Source organism: Drosophila santomea, chromosome 3L (genome assembly GCF_016746245.2).
Source record: "Drosophila santomea strain STO CAGO 1482 chromosome 3L, Prin_Dsan_1.1, whole genome shotgun sequence".
Lineage (NCBI taxonomy): Eukaryota > Metazoa > Arthropoda > Insecta > Diptera > Drosophilidae > Drosophila > Drosophila santomea.
This window is the reverse complement of record NC_053018.2, coordinates 2350450-2366593: the sequence shown is the minus strand read 5'-3', so window position 1 is coordinate 2366593 and position 16144 is coordinate 2350450. Positions and strand designations below refer to the sequence as shown.

Genomic DNA, 16144 nt, shown 5'->3' with positions numbered 1-16144 from the left:
CCCGGGTGCGTTTAGTGCAGAGGTTCAACAACCTATTTATTGTTCATGTTGCGCAGGAGCAGAAAGAAGTTTGCACTTAACCGAAAGACCTGAATGTAGAATTTTCATAATGAATAATGGTTATGCCATTAAAGACAGTTTAAACACAATACCTGCACTAGGAATTTGTGGGAGAGACTAGTAAAGCCACCCACGCTTAACACAAAAGTTCGACGTGAAAAGAGCAGCATCATTTTGATCATGAACTTGAATTCCCTAGACTGATTGTACCAACCACAGTTGTACCAATCGTAGAACAATAGTTCACTCTGAAAAAAAATAACTATTTAGATAAAAATTATAATAATACAATAGAAAATACCTGGCTCTCCACCTTCTGTGCACTCACGTTGTACAGAGTGATCTCCAGAGCTATGGTCACAAAGTAAACCATAATCATGCCCATCCACACCCAGCCAACTTCCTGATGAAGCAATTTTCAAAATAAATCGTATATATACTCTATAAGGTTTATCAATTAACTGACCAATACTGTGCTGATCTTGTAAAGCAACATGCAAATCAAAATACTGCTTACGGAGCACTGAACCAGGATGATATACTTGAAAAGGTTTTCAATTTGATTGTGATGGCTAAAGGAAACTTGGTTAGAAAAGTGCGTTTTTAAAAAGGCAAACTTCTTACCTTGAAATGCGAGCGAAAAGCCTTACGCAGCATTGAAGATATTTAACTCTCTGTTCTTTGGGAACCAGGATATCGGAGGTAGAATTTTGAACCAGAAAGCGTAGAACTTTTATCAAGCCAGACTCATATCTAGTAAGGACCACGAAAAGGCTGTTAAATCCGAAAACGGCTAATGAAAAATGTTGTTTAATTATCTATAATTATTTAAGTGAATAAGTTTGAGGACCCACCAAAAAAGCACCAAAGAGGTCCGGATTGAAGTAAAAAGAAACGAATCACATAGGAGGGAAACTCATATTTTCCCAATTGCAAATAAGGAACAATTGCCGGGTAAGCTTTAATATAAATTGATTAATTCAGAAGGATAAAATATTATCCCTAGTTCACATACTCAAGGTCATTTCACAGGTATCCTTATCCTTTATATAACAATCGAAGATATATTGAAAGTAAGGTCGCCCACAATAGTATAAAACAGGCATGCAAACGATCTTGAAGAAGAACATGACCTGGCGATCGATGATCATCCAATTGTTAAGCAAAATCAAACTAACTGAGCTCAGAAGTTTCTTTTTCCTCGGCAATTCTTTTTTAAACATATTCAGTTCACATTAAAGCACATATCATTGATTGTACTGTCTTACCCAAGCTAGAAAGCCCCAGGGACTTTAATACCTCTCCCGTCTCTGTTGAAAACACCAATTGGGAACACGATTCCACTTTGCTCTGAAAGTGAAACATCTTTACCACTCCAACGCTCAATTGAAAGGTAAGTAAAACCGCCTAGGTGAAAATATAAACGATTAAAAAGACGTAGGTTAAGTATAAGCCACTCATACCTCAACGTAGGTCTCGAAAGAGATCATATAGTTTTCCATGATGAATGCGACGAGACTGTAGATGATACTCAGGTTCACAATCAATACCGCAATGCGAGTTCTAGATAAAAAACACCTTAATTTACTGAAAAAATGTGTATATAGTTGGGTAAACCATACAATCGGCAGTATTTGGAGCTGCGCTTCCTCGGTGCAATATTAACACCCAGTGCGTAGGCACTGTACTCCACCCACTGAAGCCCCAGTTTTGGCAGCATGTCGATCCGCTCCAGCTCCTGATCCAGTTGCTCCTGCATTCCGTATAAATTAATCGTGTACTGTTTAAAGAGGAGCCGTATCCAACGCTTTTTATGCATTTGCAATGGCTATCGGGTCTAAATTAGGCTGCCCAAATTATATGGTTCTTTCGGAATAATTTGCTATAAGTTGTGGTTATTGTGCAACTCGATAGGAGACACAAATAATTATACAAATTGGATGGGCGTTACTCAAAATCATTAAAAATTTAGAACTCATCGAATGTCCTTAGCTACAAAAGCCTCAGGAAAGTCTAATAATGAAATTAAAGTCGGGCATGATTGGTATTAGTGTTAGCAATATCGTGTAAACGGAAACGTCACCTTGAATTCTAATTATTCTTTAAAGCTGTAGTAATCCTTTTTGTTTACTTTTCTGAGATTTTGTTTTTTGCGTGCAGGGCTTCCTTCAATCTGTTATATATTTTTTAACGAACCTAGCATACCCTTTTACTCTACGAGTGACGGGTATAAATAGTTTAGAAAGGGCTATCAAAAAGTTCATATGCTGCCCCCTAAAAGCTTTAAACGCCAACAGTTAACTTTTTAACTAAATTTACTTTAACTAAATTTATTTTTGAAAAATTTGTCCGTTATTTTAAATTATACATTCGACTCGAAAAATACATTATTTCTACAAGAGAACAGTGATGTAAACTTACACAGACTATCTTACATTCGTTGTCTACTGCCAGCTGCAGGTTTTTTGCCGTTATCCGCACACAGTCACACTGCGAAATAAGGTAAACAATTTTATTCGCAACTCAGAAATCGGGTGATAATATCGGTTTGGACCAGCCTGGGCTACTTAGAGGGCGGTGATAAGTCACATTAACCAAGACCCGCCCCTAAGGGCAAACATGGAGGAACGCAAGCTGCTTAGAGCGGTGAAATCAACAAATCCACTGGTCTACCTGGACATTTCCATTGGCAAGGAAGATGGTGAGTGGAATCTGACCGAGATTGAGGCCATTGCCATGCCAACCAATTGAATCTGCTACTCACACAACTAACACAACTCACACATATGTAATGTCACAGCGGGTCGCATGATAATTGAGCTGCGCAAGGATGTGGTGCCCAAGACAGCGGAAAATTTCCGGGCCCTGTGCACGGGTGAATGCGGTATTGGTACTCTGGGGAAACCGCTCCACTACAAGGGCACTAGGTTCCACAAGATCAAACGAGTCTTCGTCGTCCAGAGCGGGGATGTGGTCAATAACGATGGAACCAGTGGCGAGAGCATCTACGGTCCAGTTTTCGATGACGAGAACTTCGAACTCGCAGTAAGTTCCATTTTATAATACGAGGTCACGGAAATCTCTAGATTTTTAGTTCCAATAGAATTACGTACAAATGCAAAGTAATGTTTACTCTATTACTTTGTTCTAAGCTCTAAATCTTTTGGGATTATGCTGACACCATTAATGCATACGTCTGATAACCACCTGACATAACCGCTAATCTCCCACAGCATAACGAGGAGGGTGTGGTCAGCATGGCCAACTACGGCAAGCCAAACTCCAACAACTCACAGTTTTTCATTTCGGCCGCGGGATGTGAGAATCTGAATGAAACAAACGTAGTCGTAGGTCGTGTTTTACGTGGCTTGGGTATTGTAGCCGAAATGGAACAAAACTGCACTGACGAGGGCGATCCCACGGCGGAGGTCGTGATACGGGACTGCGGAGAGATAGCTCCCAACGAGAACTGGGGCATCGAGTGCAACGACGAGACGACGGACAAGTTGCCTGCCTATCCTCAAGACTGGACGCGCAAGCACGATAAGTTCACAGTGAGTTGAAGTCATATTTTTCATCATATCTATAACACTGACCCAATTGTACTACTTGTTGTGCAACAGGCAGATGCGGCGGTGGAACTTCTCACGGGCATTCGCCAATCGGGTAATCACTTCTATCAGCTTGGCCGCTATCACGAAGCGCGGGCTAAATATCGCAAAGCGAATCGTTACTATCATTACCTGAGCAGACAGTTTGGCTGGCAGCAGCTGAACCCCCAAAAAAAACACCTTGTCGATGCGGATCTGCTCAAGGTTGACGTCTTCTCTGTGGTTAACAACATAAATGCAGCCGCTGTGGACCTGAAAGTGGGTAACTATTTGAGCGCTAGAGATGTTTGCAACGAAGCCATTCGTCTTGATCCGAAATGTAGCAAAGCTTTCTACCGACGCGCCCAAGCGCAGCGCGGATTGCGCAATTACGAGGAGGCCATTAACGATCTGAAGACGGCTCACAATCTGCTACCGGAGAACAAACAGATCGTAAATGAACTGAACAGCACCAAGCAGCTCCTGGCCCAGTACAACCGACAACAACGAAATGCCCTTAAAAATCTATTTGCCTAGCTGGCAGCCAGTCACCATTTTCATGGCTTCTTTAAATGTAATTACTTATTAATAAATAAATGTTGATTTACCAAGTCAGTGGTTTACCACAAGAAGGTAATTAGGTCGTTTTCGTTCAAAAGGAGAGAATACACGTATTGTGCTGTAATTGATAAGTATATTGAATCGTACCTAACTTACATTTGTTCGTACACAATAATAATGATCGCTTACATACAACGCAGTGTCTAATATGCAGCCTACGCACTAAAAGATTACATATAAAAGGGAGCTTACATCTGCGATTAACTTAGTCTACAGATAAATTTAAAGATTTGTCACAATATCCTGTTCGCTGCGATGCAAATTGCCCGACGCGCCGCCTGCCGAATAGCTCTTCATGCTGATCTCCATGTTAGTCAGCGCGCTGGATACATGATATAAGTTTTCCGACAGAATGGCATAGATCTCGAACAGCTCAGAGTCGGATTTGGATACTATAAAGGTTTCTGCTGAAAGAGTAAAGATCTCATAGTTGCGGAGCACTTGCATCATTTTCTTAATAACATACCTGTGCGATCCTTCATAATACCATGCGCATAAGCATTTAGTATCACGGACATTTCATCCCATTTCTGGCGATTGTCCCCGCAGCTATAGCTAAATATGGTAACGTTTTGATCACCGCTGGCGTTGAGCGTGGAAATCCGTCGATACTGTCGCACATGAGCTATGGCGCTGGGCCAGCGCTGCAGATCGATGTGCTCGGTAAGGGCAGCCTCGAATTCCTCTGGGGTCATTGGCAAACCAGGAGACGGCGTTGGCGTATGCTCGCCCTCCGTCGAAGTGGATGACTCTAAGCAATCCAATTCGGCCTCGCTGGTGTAGCGCACCAGGGCATCGCGAACCAGGGCATAGAGATCGGATATGTCATGCATCTGCAAAGGGATTCGTTATTATAGTTGGATCTAACTGAAATTCAGTCTTTTCAGTCTTACGTCTTCATTCATACGGAAATGATTAACAACATTCGAGGATATCTTGTGATTTGATTCGATGAGCAGCAACAGTTGGAACATCAGTTTGTAAAGCGAGCGGCCCAAGTCGAGGACCACCTCAGTGGAAGCTGGATCGAAGGGCATATAGGCTATGCTGGAGGTGCTTGGCAACTCCAGCCCAGAAGCAGCCACATCCGCCTCGTTGAAGAGCGACAGTTTGCAACTGGTCTTCACTGCATCCAGACACTAAAAGCAACACAAAAAAAATAAAATAAATGTCATTCTATTGCATAAATGAGTAGGTATACCTCCAAAACATGATCTTTACGATCGAAGAAGGTTTCCAGATGCTCTTGCACCTCCAAAACATTGAAACGCAACGTCTCGAAGAGCTTGGGTGTGGTTGCCTGCAGCTCGCTGCACCAAACCTGCGGAGGATCCGCACGAGAACTGAGTAGATCGGTGAAAAGTGATATCCTGTTTCCCAGTTGTGAGCCAATGCCGGTAAAGAACTTCTTCGCCTCCTTGGAAATGTTGACCGTTTTGAAGGTGAGCTCCTTGATCAGTCTGTATAGTTGCTGCAGTAGTTCCGAGGTGTGGGCGGATGGCTGATTGACCAACAAAGCCTGCAACTGGCGACGCCAGTTCTCCTCCGCCTCATCATGAATGGCGGCGAATCGAATGATGCCCGGAAGATGTGGCGATGCATTGCAGGGCGTAAGGTCACCTAAATCCCCAGCACTAGATCCACTGGTGTCGCTTCGCGACACCGAGTTGCGTCGCCTGCGCTCCCGAAGACTTAACGAAGTCGGGGGCACAGCACTGTACCCGGACTTTAGGAACGACTGACGATGATCCTCGTCCAGTGGCGACTCAGATTCGGCCTCCTCGTCGGATGAATCGTCCGCAATCTGTCGTTTTCTCTTACTCAAAATAGGAGTCTTATCACTGAAGCTGTCCTCCAAGGCGGATGAGTGACCTCCTTTAACGGAGCCACCAATGCCACTTCCGCAATTCAAGCGATCCTCATCGCCCTCGAAGAGCTGATGACGACGAACTCCCCAGTTGAAGTTGTCCGTGGATTCGCCGGCAATACTGTCCTCGTACTCCAGGAAATCAAAGTCCTTGAAGACGGTAAAATCGGGCTGACCATCGTCGCGCCTCGAACCGCTGCTCAGGTCACCTTGAGGACCCGAAGTTTCCTCCGTAGAAGAAGCGGCCGAGGACTGGCGCTCCATCAGATCCGAAGATTGGCTGAAGATCACCTACAGGTTCAGGTTAAGAGATTAGTTAAGTTCACAGAAAAACCCGATTAACATTTAGATGAATAATATAGAAGAGTAATTAAGATAAAGCTTACGCTTTGTCTGGTCGCAATCGATCCTGTTAGTAGTGACGTGCTCAACGACTAAATGTGTTTAGATAAAGAGTATATAAACGAAAAGTACAGTTTGAAAGAAAACATGCAACATGCGAACGGAACAACGGAATAGGAAAGCAAAATGACGGTATTCTTGTGTGACTGGATTGTGTGGAATGGAACACAGGACAAAAACAAATTAGGATGATCAATGATCTTGGTCATTTTCAAATCAAAAAGAACTGGATAGTATAGAAAACACGTTGGTTGCTTAATATTCGAATAGAACAGAAAATTTCAAGTTCAAAATAATTATAATTTTCCTGTAAAAGCTACCACATGCGAGAACTAAATCACAAAAAGCTAAACTAGACGCGGCACATAGAAACGTGTCCTTTACCTTTGAGCAAATTGAGTTTATGAAATCATCCTAGATATGTTTCGATTTTGGTATCAGATTGATTGGTTAATGATGATAATGCGTGTTAGTTTTGTTTTGGTTTGGTATTGAATTTGGTATTGGTATTTGGTTTTTTGTATTGGTATTGGTATTGTTTACATGAAAGAAAAAGAGTTAGAAGTAATAATTGATAATTGCAAAAATGCATGAGAAGAGGGGCGCTCTAGGGGAGCCTAAGGCATGCACCTGGCTATGTACAAGCGGTCGGCTGGTTGGATTCTGGGCAACACTTACCGATGGCGACTTGGGCAGACCGACACGCTGTCCACAGGTGGTCAGCAGATTGACCAGGCACTCACGCACTCGACATTGAGACATCCAGGGTCGTTTCCATCCACTCAGTGGCACCGTATCCGCCGGCGAGAGGCTGGCACTCCGACGCGGAGAGTTGGGTGTTCCCACCACGCTGCTGCCTGCTCCGATGGCATGCTGTTGTTGTTGGTGTTGGGCAGCTGCTGCGGCTGCCAAGGCCGCCACATTGGTGTTGGCGCGCTGCTGTTGCATCTGCACATTGGTCTGCTGCTGAGCAGCACTTGGCGCCACGGTCACGGTGGTAGCATTCGTCAGAGTGGAGTTCAAAGAGGAGCTGCCCGTGGTGGAGACGGCTCCGCCGGCCACCGGCTCCTCCGTCTTCAACAGGATACGCCGACCGATCAGCGGCGTTTGCGAAACGTCGAATGTAAACTCCATAGTGCGACCGGCCAGTTCCTTTTTACAGAACATATCCGAGTCCGGATATGCGCCATAGAAAGAGAACGATAAGCCGGCGCTGCTGCCGTCGCTGGGTGGCACCACCTGCAGGGACGAGCTCCGGGTCACGATCAGCTTCAGGATTTTCAGCGAGTCCTTCCAGTAAGCCGTCTAAAAGTATTAGATCAGAATTAGTATCAGTATTTCAGGTTTAAAGCAATCAGTATTTTGATATAGCTTGAAATATTGTAATAAATAAAATACGCTGCTCAAGCGATGTTTTCTTTTGAAAATTTATTTGAGTGCCTACCAACAATAATCTAAATTGGAAGCTCGGTGGGGTATTTAGATTAGATGCTGGCCCATAAAGGCATTATAATTTTAATAAACAAAATACACTTATCTTTCGGCAGATTTATGGCATAATAATATGAACTGGTTTAAAGTTTCAACGAGATAGCATTACTTTCAATGAAGGGTTTACGTTCTAAACAGACTTTTTTCCGCCCTGCGAAAGTAAACCCCCTCCTAGATGCACATATATTTTACTTACATCCAGATATTTTCCAATCGCCCTCAGCAAGTCGGCGTTTATACTTTGGGCCTGCGGAGCCGACAAATCCACGTAGTGCAGCATGCAGTGGATAACATTCAGAACAGGCACCTGCACCTGCTGCGGCCCCTTTTCCAGGACCTCGATGAGAAACGCCACCATGTGGAGGCCCATGTGCGCATAGGTGTCATGTAGATACTTGACCACACACTTGGTCCACTGGAACGACTCCTTGCAGAAGGTCTTTCGGCTGTAGAGTGTCATCACAGTGCCCAGATTCTCCAGCTTGGCGCCCAGCTCCGTTGAAACCTGAGCAATGTTCTCTGCACTGCGGATACAAATTTCATTGGCATCCTCGTAGTGCAGCAACATGTAGGGCAGCAGGGCGATCACGTTCATGGGAAAGGCGCAGCTTTGGGTGGGATCACAAACGGGAAGAGTCAGCAACGGGGCGAATTGGGACAGCAAGGTTATGGTGGGTTCATATGTGGCACTGTGTGTGCAGCCCTATAAAAAATGAAGAACAACATTAAATAATTTGAAGCATCATTGAGGGAATTTGGAAACATACCTTCAAGAGCAGGGCATGGACACCCGGATAGGCTGTCCACTTCAGCTGCTGCTGCAACTTCTCCACCTTGTCGCGTGCGTCTGGCCGATCTAATGGAAGTCGGTGCAATACCCTGGTCAGCAGGCGGAGTGCCAACATGAACTCATGTTCGTAGTCCGATTCCAGTAGGGAAACTGAGAGCCAGAACAGTTGCGCCAGTATGGTCATTTTATCATCCTGCGTGGCCGTATCACCCAGCATCTTCAGACTCTGGGCGCTCCGGGAACGAGAAAGAGCTGATCCAGCTCCACCGCCGCCAACGCCGAATTTGCAGACGACGCTGCGCTCTAGATCGATGCCGGAAGATCGGTTCCTCAGCTCCACCTGCTTGTCACAGGGCGAATTGTTTGCCTTCCGTCCGCAGTAGGACACCGAGTAACTGGTGCTCCTTCCATGACTGGGAATCGAGTAGTTCGATGATTGTGGCGTCATTCCCGATGGTGATTTCTTGCCGGGCAAAATGGAGTTCGGACCGCCATCCTTGTTGTTCAGATTTGGTGTGCTCTTGAATATATCCTTCATCACATCCAGGGGTCGGAAGTCCGAATCCAAACTATCCACAGCCGCCTCTAACGTTAGAAGCAACTCCGTCACATATCCCTGCATATCCTCACCCTGCTCCGCCACGGTTTCCACCAATCTGGAGAGGATATCCGAAAGCATTCTTGAATTGATGGGCACATTTAAGGCCCGGAAGATCTGCAGACATCGACCGGCGTAGTGACGCGATGAGCAGGATAAACCCAACTGGAGGGCAGTCTGCGCCCAGCGCTCGGCGATGCGAGCTTGCGGATAGCTATCTGCAAAAACCTTGACCATGTGCTTGAGGAAGCAGCTCAGTTGCTCTGCAGATTTAACAGCCCACACCTTGGCCGTAATGTCTTCATAGTTCCACAGTGGCTGACACGTGTCCTGGGCAAGGAACTTCAGCAGACTCTTGATCACATGGGCAATGGGCATACTGGGACCTGGTTGTGGAGGAGCATGCTCATCGGGATGGATCAGCGGCACCTCCGAGTTCTCTGAGTTATTCGGATTTATTTGCAGGGCAGCAGGAGTGGCAGTCAAGCCAGGAGGCGTCGTGGTCTGACCATTCTGCGATCCCGTCTGCTGCTGATTCTGCGGCGTTTGTGATAAATTCTGATGATGCGCTGCTATGATCGTGGAGCTGGACAGATTGTGCTGCAGGGCATAGGCTGCCGCCTGGGGACTCACGTGCAGCAGATAGCTGTCGAACTGCTGATGGAGCTCCGTAAAGTTATTGTCTATCACGGGCAGAGCTGGTACCGTGAGTCCCAGGTCCAGCTTACTGGTCTCGCTGTTCAAGAGAATACGCGCCACCGTCAGGTGATCATTGTGCTCCGCCAGCACGATTAGTAGATTGACGCACAGCTGCTTGCAGTGCTCACGCACAATGATGCGGGTGTGGTCCAGTCCCAGGAACAGGATGTGCAGCATCAGCGGCAAGTGGAGGGTCCAGTCGATGCCCGGAATGCCGTCCACTACAATGTCGGTGAGCAGCATTACGGCCACATTGCATCTGCAAGGGAAACCATTATTAAAACCGATGTATTTACTATCGCAACATTAAAGGGGGAATTAAAAAATCTCCGTATTGTAAAGTGGATTTAGGCAATGTGGGTTTGACAATGAAATGTATTTCTTTAAAATGTATCACCCTTGCGAAAATATCTGAGCTAATACCCACACTCATTAGGTGTGGAAAGCACACTGATAACCCACGATGAGTTCGAGGCTAATTACCTCCAGCATTGTGCAACCATTTCTTCTATAAAAAGCAAATACCTGAGCGATATAGACACAATTTTAAGCATGACTAAAAAGCTGGTTTTGTTCCTTTTGTTCGTTGCCACAGCCAGTGCCCACAGGAATCGCAATCGTACGGCTCCTCATGGTGGTCTCCAGGATATCATCGTGAATGGCTATCCGGCCTACGAGGGCAAGGCACCGTATGCTGTCGGTCTGCGCCTGAACAATGGAGCCGTGGGCGGCGGATCCGTAATTGGAAACAATTGGGTCCTGACCGCTGCCCACTGCCTGACCACCGACTCAGTGACCATCCACTACGGCTCGAATCGGGCCTGGAACGGTCAGCTCCAGCACACGGTGAACAATGCTAACTTCTTCCGGCACCCTGGATATCCCAACAGCGCTGGTCACGACATCGGACTCATTCGCACCCCGTACGTGAGCTTCACCAACCTGATCAACAAGGTTTCGCTGCCCAAGTTCAGCCAAAAGAGTGAGCGTTTCGAGAACTGGTGGTGCGTGGCCTGCGGCTGGGGAGGAATGGCCAATGGTGGGTTGGCCGACTGGCTGCAGTGCATGGACGTGCAGGTCATTAGCAACGGAGAATGTTCCAGGTCGTACGGATCGGTGGCCAGCACTGACATGTGCACCCGGGCCACCGATGGCAAGTCCGTGTGCGGTGGCGACTCCGGCGGAGCACTGGTCACACACGACAACCCCATCCAAGTGGGCGTTATCACCTTTGCATCCATCGGCTGCAAGTCTGGACCTTCGGGCTACACCCGTGTCTCCGATCACTTGGACTGGATCCGCGAGAAGTCCGGCATCGCCTATTACTAACAAGGGCAATCGACTATTGAATAAATCGAGTATCCATTCATGCAGGTATTTTTGTTGCACTTTAAATGTACATATGTAAATATATATCCACAATGAGCAGAACGTTATAATATTCAAACTTTTAATTGAATTAGCTTTACTAGTGAATATATGAATTATTTTGAATGCTTCAAGAGTGAAAGAATTCTTGAGTTGATTAAAAACTTTACTCGTATTATGTTTGTGGCTATGAGTATTTGTGGTACGACCAAACAAATCCGTAATCGATAAGGCTCCCGAATCGTATATAAAGACGCGTAGTTCTGGGCGGAGTACTAAGTTTCTTCCTAGCCATGAAGCTGTTTCTTCTTACTCTCTCCGTGGCCTCAGCCGTGGTGACCGCCTCCCCAGGCTTCAACCGAACCAGCCTCCTGCCCCAGGTGACCATTTCCGAAGGTGCCGAGGGTCGCATTGTCAACGGTTACCCAGCTCCCGAGGGCAAGGCTCCCTACATTGTGGGACTGCTGCTCCGCACCGATGGAAGCAACGGTGCCGCGGTTGGTGCTGGAACCATTATCGCAAGCGACTGGATCCTGACCGCCGCTCACTGTCTGACCACCGACTACGTGGATATCCACTACGGATCCAACTGGGGCTGGAACGGAGCCTTCAGACAATCCGTCCGCCGTGACAACTTCATCAGCCATCCAGACTGGCCCGCTCAGGGAGGTCGTGACATCGGTCTGATCCGCACTCCCTCCGTGGGCTTCACCAACTTGATCAACAAGGTCGCCCTGCCCAGCTTCAGCGAGGAGAGCAACCGCTTCGTGGACACCTGGTGCGTGGCCTGCGGCTGGGGTGGTATGGACAATGGCAATCTCGCCGACTGGCTGCAGTGCATGGACGTCCAGATCATCAGCAACAGCGAGTGCGATCAGGCCTACGGCAGCGTGGCCAGCACTGACATGTGCACCCGTCACTCCGATGGCAAATCCTCATGCGGAGGCGACTCCGGTGGTCCCCTGGTTACCCATGACAACGCCCGACTCGTGGGAGTGATTACCTTTGGCTCCGTTGACTGCCACAGCGGTCCCTCTGGCTACACCCGCGTCACCGACTACTTGGGATGGATCCGTGACCACACCGGCATCTCCTACTAAACTCTTAGCACATCCTTTGTATACTTTTCAATAAATTCGTGCTATAAAATACAACTTTACGTCGCTTTTTTAAATGTAGTAAATTTATCTCTGAAAGTTCGCTATTAACTGAGATCTATTTTAAAAAATGCAATATCTTCCTAAAACTGCTAGACAAGGTACGAGGACTACGTGCCCCATAGAATGTAGCCTCCCACACGGTGCCTTGTATCCCGTACAAGATTCCATTGACAATATGCTTCTACAAGCTATCCCCTGCCCCAAGAAAAAGATGTCACTAAGAAGATGCCCCCAATAATTGTAAAAGTGTATTTAAGTGTTCGAGTATATATTTTTAGCATCCCCATAGTTGTTGTCAACAAAAGATTTCATTCACACGCCATAAAGTGCTATGCAGGTGGTCCTTAGCATGAAGTACTTTTCTAATTAAATAAATTTAGTAAAATATAAGCAGTTGGCAATAAGGCGTGTGCTAATTGTGGCCAAGTAAGATAACAATAGGGAGTCTAAGATAACAGAACCAGCAAAATCACCTCATGTGTGAAATCTGACGAATTTACGGCTTGTTTTGTTATGTTTTGGCTGGGATCTGGGCTAGCGAAAGTCTACTATATTATTTAGGTATCGCGACAATTGAGCTTTTAGACCTTAATTTATAGAACAGCATTTACTCTTATCTATACTTGCTCCACAAGGGGTACACTAGATTTACGAGCCACTAGTGGTCCCAGTATATTTTGCATTTCCTACTTGAGATCCTACTTCCATAACAAATGATTAGAAATACACACTCCGAATTCAAGTACAATTCATCAATGAATTTTTCAAGTATGGGTGAGATACGATTTCAGAGTTTATTGGTTGTGAGAAGCCTTATCAATAACCAGTGTCTCACAAATCGTATAAAAGCAGGCTGCCTCGACCAGAAGAATAAGTTTCTGCACAGCCATGAAACTGTTCCTGCTCACTCTCTCCGCGGCTTTGGCCCTGGTGGCCGCCTCCCCGACCGGCCTGAACCGCACCAGCCTCCTGTCCCAGGGACCCGAGGGCCGCATCGTCAACGGCTACCCAGCTCCCGAGGGCAAGGCTCCCTACATTGTGGGCCTGTTCCTCCTCAACGACGGTAGCAACAGTGGTGCCGTTGGTGCTGGTTCCATCATTGCCAATAACTGGATCCTGACTGCCGCCCATTGCTTGACCACCGACTACGTGGTGATCCACTACGGATCCAACTGGGGCTGGAACGGTGCCTACCAGCAGACCGTCCGCCGTGACAACTTCATCAGCCATCCAGACTGGCCCGCTCAGGGCGGCCGAGACATTGGTCTGATCCGCACTCCCCATGTCGACTTCAACGGTCTGATCAACAAGATCCCTCTGCCAAGCATGAACGAGCAGAACGATCGCTACCAGGACACCTGGTGCGTCGCTTGCGGATGGGGCGGTATGGACAACGGAAACCTGGCTGACTGGCTGCAGTGCGTCGATGTCCAGATCATCAGCAACAGCGAGTGCGAGCAGGCCTACGGCTCGGTTGCCGGTACCGACATGTGCACCCGTCACTCCGATGGAAGGTCCGTGTGCGGAGGCGACTCCGGTGGCCCCCTGGTTACACACGACAATGCTCGTCTCGTCGGTGTGATCACCTTTGCTTCCGTCAGCTGCCACAACGGACCATCGGGCTACACCCGCGTCTCGGACTACTTGGGATGGATCCGCGACCACACTGGCATCTCCTACTAAATGGCTTGGGAACAGTAATGACAATGTGGAGGATTCTTCAGCAAAGTCGTTACTATTCTAAATAAATTCATTCGAAAACTGCAAAACTTCCTGGCTACTTTTTGACTTGGGCACCAAATATTATCAAAACGATATTTCCATTTCCTAGCAAACAGGTTTCAGTTTATTAAAAGCAGAACAACTCACCTGTGGAACCCACTGATCGGCAAACTAACATCGGGCAGAAATTCAGTGAGCGGTGCAAAGTATCCTCCATATTCCGGCATTGGCAGTGGATGCGGATGGGCGTTTGGCGGAGCATCCGACGTTCCGCGCAGCTCCACATTCTCCTCCTGCCGCAGTTCCGGATCGTTGATCAGTATATCCTCCGGTCGAGGCAGTATGGAAGGTCCAGATGCTGCCCGAATCTTGTCGGCGCCTCGAGGTGGACGATTGCCACTGGATCCGGGAGTAACTGCAGCGGCGGCAGCAGCTGCAGCTGCTTGGGTATACGCCCTAATGCCGCTGTCCGATTTGCAGGTGCTGCGGAAAACAAATATTTACATGTTACGACCATATAACATGGAAATAAATCACATGGTCTTACCCGATTTTGATGGGATCTTCTCCGCTGTGCCGCTTGGTGTGAATTGTGCCCTTTTCGACAGCCAGGTCCTGAATCCTGGAGTCATTGATGCCACCTGCAGCTTGGCCTGTCACAAGATAATCAATTAAATTGAGTTAAAATGTTAAAAGAATCTTAAAAGTTCTCTAGTGCACAGTTATTGGACCTACCATCAGCACTGTGACTGGATGCTTTTCGCATGCTGGTCAGTCGGTAAAAAGGTGGCGTCTCCGTGCGCTCAATCAGACAGTTGAGCGTCTCCACAGTCTGCAGCTCAGCCATGAGCTCATCCAGCAACCGATCCGGACAGCTGCGCACCAGATAAAGTGCCACTCGCTTGGCCTGATGAAAGGAGTAGTTTCTGAATGCATTAGAACCACTGCTGGTTGGAGTTAAAGTTGGGGACTTACATAGGGCAGCAGTTCAGTGGGTGCCATGCCACTCATGATTACCAAGTAGCGCAGTATAACCTTCAGATTGTTCGGCCAAAACTGGCACAGTGTGCCCCACAGCTCCTCGATGTCGCGTGGATGGGCGTCGGAGAACTGCAGTGGAAGCAATTAAAGATTAAAGTCCATCCGCTTTGCGGGAGATATCAGCATATATATCCTTATACCTTGGCTGTGATGTAGAAGAGATTGTTCAGAATCATTTCCGTTGCCTCCGTTGAACCGGTGCCCTCGCGTCGTCCACGCGTCCCCGAATCCGGAAAATACTGCCAAAGGATGAAGGGAGCAAAGGTTTGAATCCGTCTCCGGCTTAAAAACGGAAGGCCATTTCATGCTTCGCTTACCATTATGTAGGAAAGGGGCGTGGCGGGCGGCACATTTGTTGCCACCAGCTCCATGTTTTGCAGCCAGGGAAGGAGGCACTGCAGCAGCAGGGCACGCACATCCTCCCGTGCGCTTTGGAATCGATGGGTGATTTCTGTAAGGGGATATACAAGAAGTATTGGTAGATTTAGCATTTTCTTCTGTTTCAGGCATTTATGGTATTGTTTCAAGCATTTTTGCGTTGGTTTCACGTTATTCATAGAATAAAATAACGATACTCACCAGAAAATATGGACATGGTAAGTTCCGGTCGCAGCTGCGCCAGTTGCTTCGACAGGAAGCGCTGGGATCGGCAGTAAGCGCTGCTCAGCAAGACGTCCAAGGTGCCCACCTTATCATCCTCTGGAAATGGGGGTAAAAAAACAGTGGGTTTAATAT

General features: G+C 47.2%; 6 protein-coding genes across 16 annotated transcripts in view; 4 read left to right on the top strand and 2 right to left on the bottom strand.

Moving 5' to 3' along the window:
• Positions 1–2207, bottom strand: LOC120447507 (odorant receptor 67b). Its single transcript, XM_039628918.1, has 10 exons — positions 1683–2207; positions 1524–1623; positions 1329–1467; positions 1076–1270; positions 915–1019; positions 685–853; positions 527–632; positions 362–463; positions 153–308; positions 1–89 (listed from the first exon to the last, which is right to left on the bottom strand). Exons 1-10 carry the CDS (start codon positions 1877–1879, stop codon positions 33–35), a joined length of 1326 nt encoding a protein of 441 aa, XP_039484852.1. The 5' UTR covers positions 1880–2207; the 3' UTR covers positions 1–32.
• LOC120447508 (peptidyl-prolyl cis-trans isomerase D) lies at positions 1315–4287 on the top strand. The gene is made up of 5 exons (XM_039628919.2): positions 1315–1453; positions 2515–2761; positions 2861–3105; positions 3294–3614; positions 3684–4287. The coding sequence occupies exons 2-5, from the start codon at positions 2680–2682 to the stop codon at positions 4185–4187; spliced, it is 1152 nt and encodes a 383-aa protein (XP_039484853.1). The 5' UTR covers positions 1315–1453; positions 2515–2679; the 3' UTR covers positions 4188–4287.
• A 35-nt stretch (positions 4288–4322) lies between these two features.
• LOC120447503 (protein furry) overlaps positions 4323–16144 on the bottom strand; it is a 47149-nt gene continuing 35327 nt past the window's right edge. For 4 of the 11 annotated variants that reach the window (XM_039628904.2, XM_039628910.2, XM_039628906.2 and 1 more), the window contains 15 exons: positions 15989–16108; positions 15727–15860; positions 15550–15648; positions 15344–15478; positions 15104–15275; positions 14916–15021; positions 14516–14851; positions 8799–10377; positions 8228–8734; positions 7219–7845; positions 6925–6954; positions 5473–6429; positions 5165–5410; positions 4738–5104; positions 4323–4678 (listed from right to left, as the gene is read on the bottom strand). In XM_039628904.2, coding sequence (XP_039484838.1) covers positions 4494–4678; positions 4738–5104; positions 5165–5410; positions 5473–6429; positions 6925–6954; positions 7219–7845; positions 8228–8734; positions 8799–10377; positions 14516–14851; positions 14916–15021; positions 15104–15275; positions 15344–15478; positions 15550–15648; positions 15727–15860; positions 15989–16108 — 5600 coding nt within the window. In that variant the 3' untranslated portion in view covers positions 4323–4493. Of the gene's footprint in view, positions 4679–4737; positions 5105–5164; positions 5411–5472; positions 6430–6461; positions 6573–6924; positions 6955–7218; positions 7846–8227; positions 8735–8798; positions 10378–14515; positions 14852–14915; positions 15022–15103; positions 15276–15343; positions 15479–15549; positions 15649–15726; positions 15861–15988; positions 16109–16144 lie in introns of those variants that run through there. The other 7 variants (XM_039628908.2, XM_039628911.2, XM_039628912.2 and 4 more) reach the window with 5 other exon arrangements.
• Positions 10656–11549, top strand: LOC120447512 (serine protease 1). Its single transcript, XM_039628924.2, has one exon. The coding sequence runs from the start codon at positions 10671–10673 to the stop codon at positions 11445–11447; it is 777 nt and encodes a 258-aa protein (XP_039484858.1). The 5' UTR covers positions 10656–10670; the 3' UTR covers positions 11448–11549.
• Positions 11775–12640, top strand: LOC120447510 (serine protease 1-like). Its single transcript, XM_039628922.1, has one exon. It carries the CDS (start codon positions 11780–11782, stop codon positions 12584–12586), a length of 807 nt encoding a protein of 268 aa, XP_039484856.1. The 5' UTR covers positions 11775–11779; the 3' UTR covers positions 12587–12640.
• On the top strand, positions 13518–14415 carry LOC120447511 (serine protease 1). The gene has a single exon (XM_039628923.1). The coding sequence runs from the start codon at positions 13535–13537 to the stop codon at positions 14327–14329; it is 795 nt and encodes a 264-aa protein (XP_039484857.1). The 5' UTR covers positions 13518–13534; the 3' UTR covers positions 14330–14415.

Coding starts and splice junctions, on each gene's coding strand:
- LOC120447508 (XM_039628919.2), top strand. CDS start 2,680: ATGGAGGAACGCAAGCTGCTTAGAGCGGTGAAATCAACAAATCCACTG. Junction 3,106..3,293: donor ACGAGAACTTCGAACTCGCA/GTAAGTTCCATT, acceptor AATCTCCCACAG/CATAACGAGGAGGGTGTGGT. Junction 3,615..3,683: donor GCAAGCACGATAAGTTCACA/GTGAGTTGAAGT, acceptor GTTGTGCAACAG/GCAGATGCGGCGGTGGAACT.
- LOC120447511 (XM_039628923.1), top strand. CDS start 13,535: ATGAAACTGTTCCTGCTCACTCTCTCCGCGGCTTTGGCCCTGGTGGCC.
- LOC120447512 (XM_039628924.2), top strand. CDS start 10,671: ATGACTAAAAAGCTGGTTTTGTTCCTTTTGTTCGTTGCCACAGCCAGT.
- LOC120447507 (XM_039628918.1), bottom strand. CDS start 1,879: ATGCATAAAAAGCGTTGGATACGGCTCCTCTTTAAACAGTACACGATT. Junction 854..914: donor ACCTCTTTGGTGCTTTTTTG/GTGGGTCCTCAA, acceptor ATTTTTCATTAG/CCGTTTTCGGATTTAACAGC. Junction 633..684: donor CTTTTCGCTCGCATTTCAAG/GTAAGAAGTTTG, acceptor AGTTTCCTTTAG/CCATCACAATCAAATTGAAA.
- LOC120447510 (XM_039628922.1), top strand. CDS start 11,780: ATGAAGCTGTTTCTTCTTACTCTCTCCGTGGCCTCAGCCGTGGTGACC.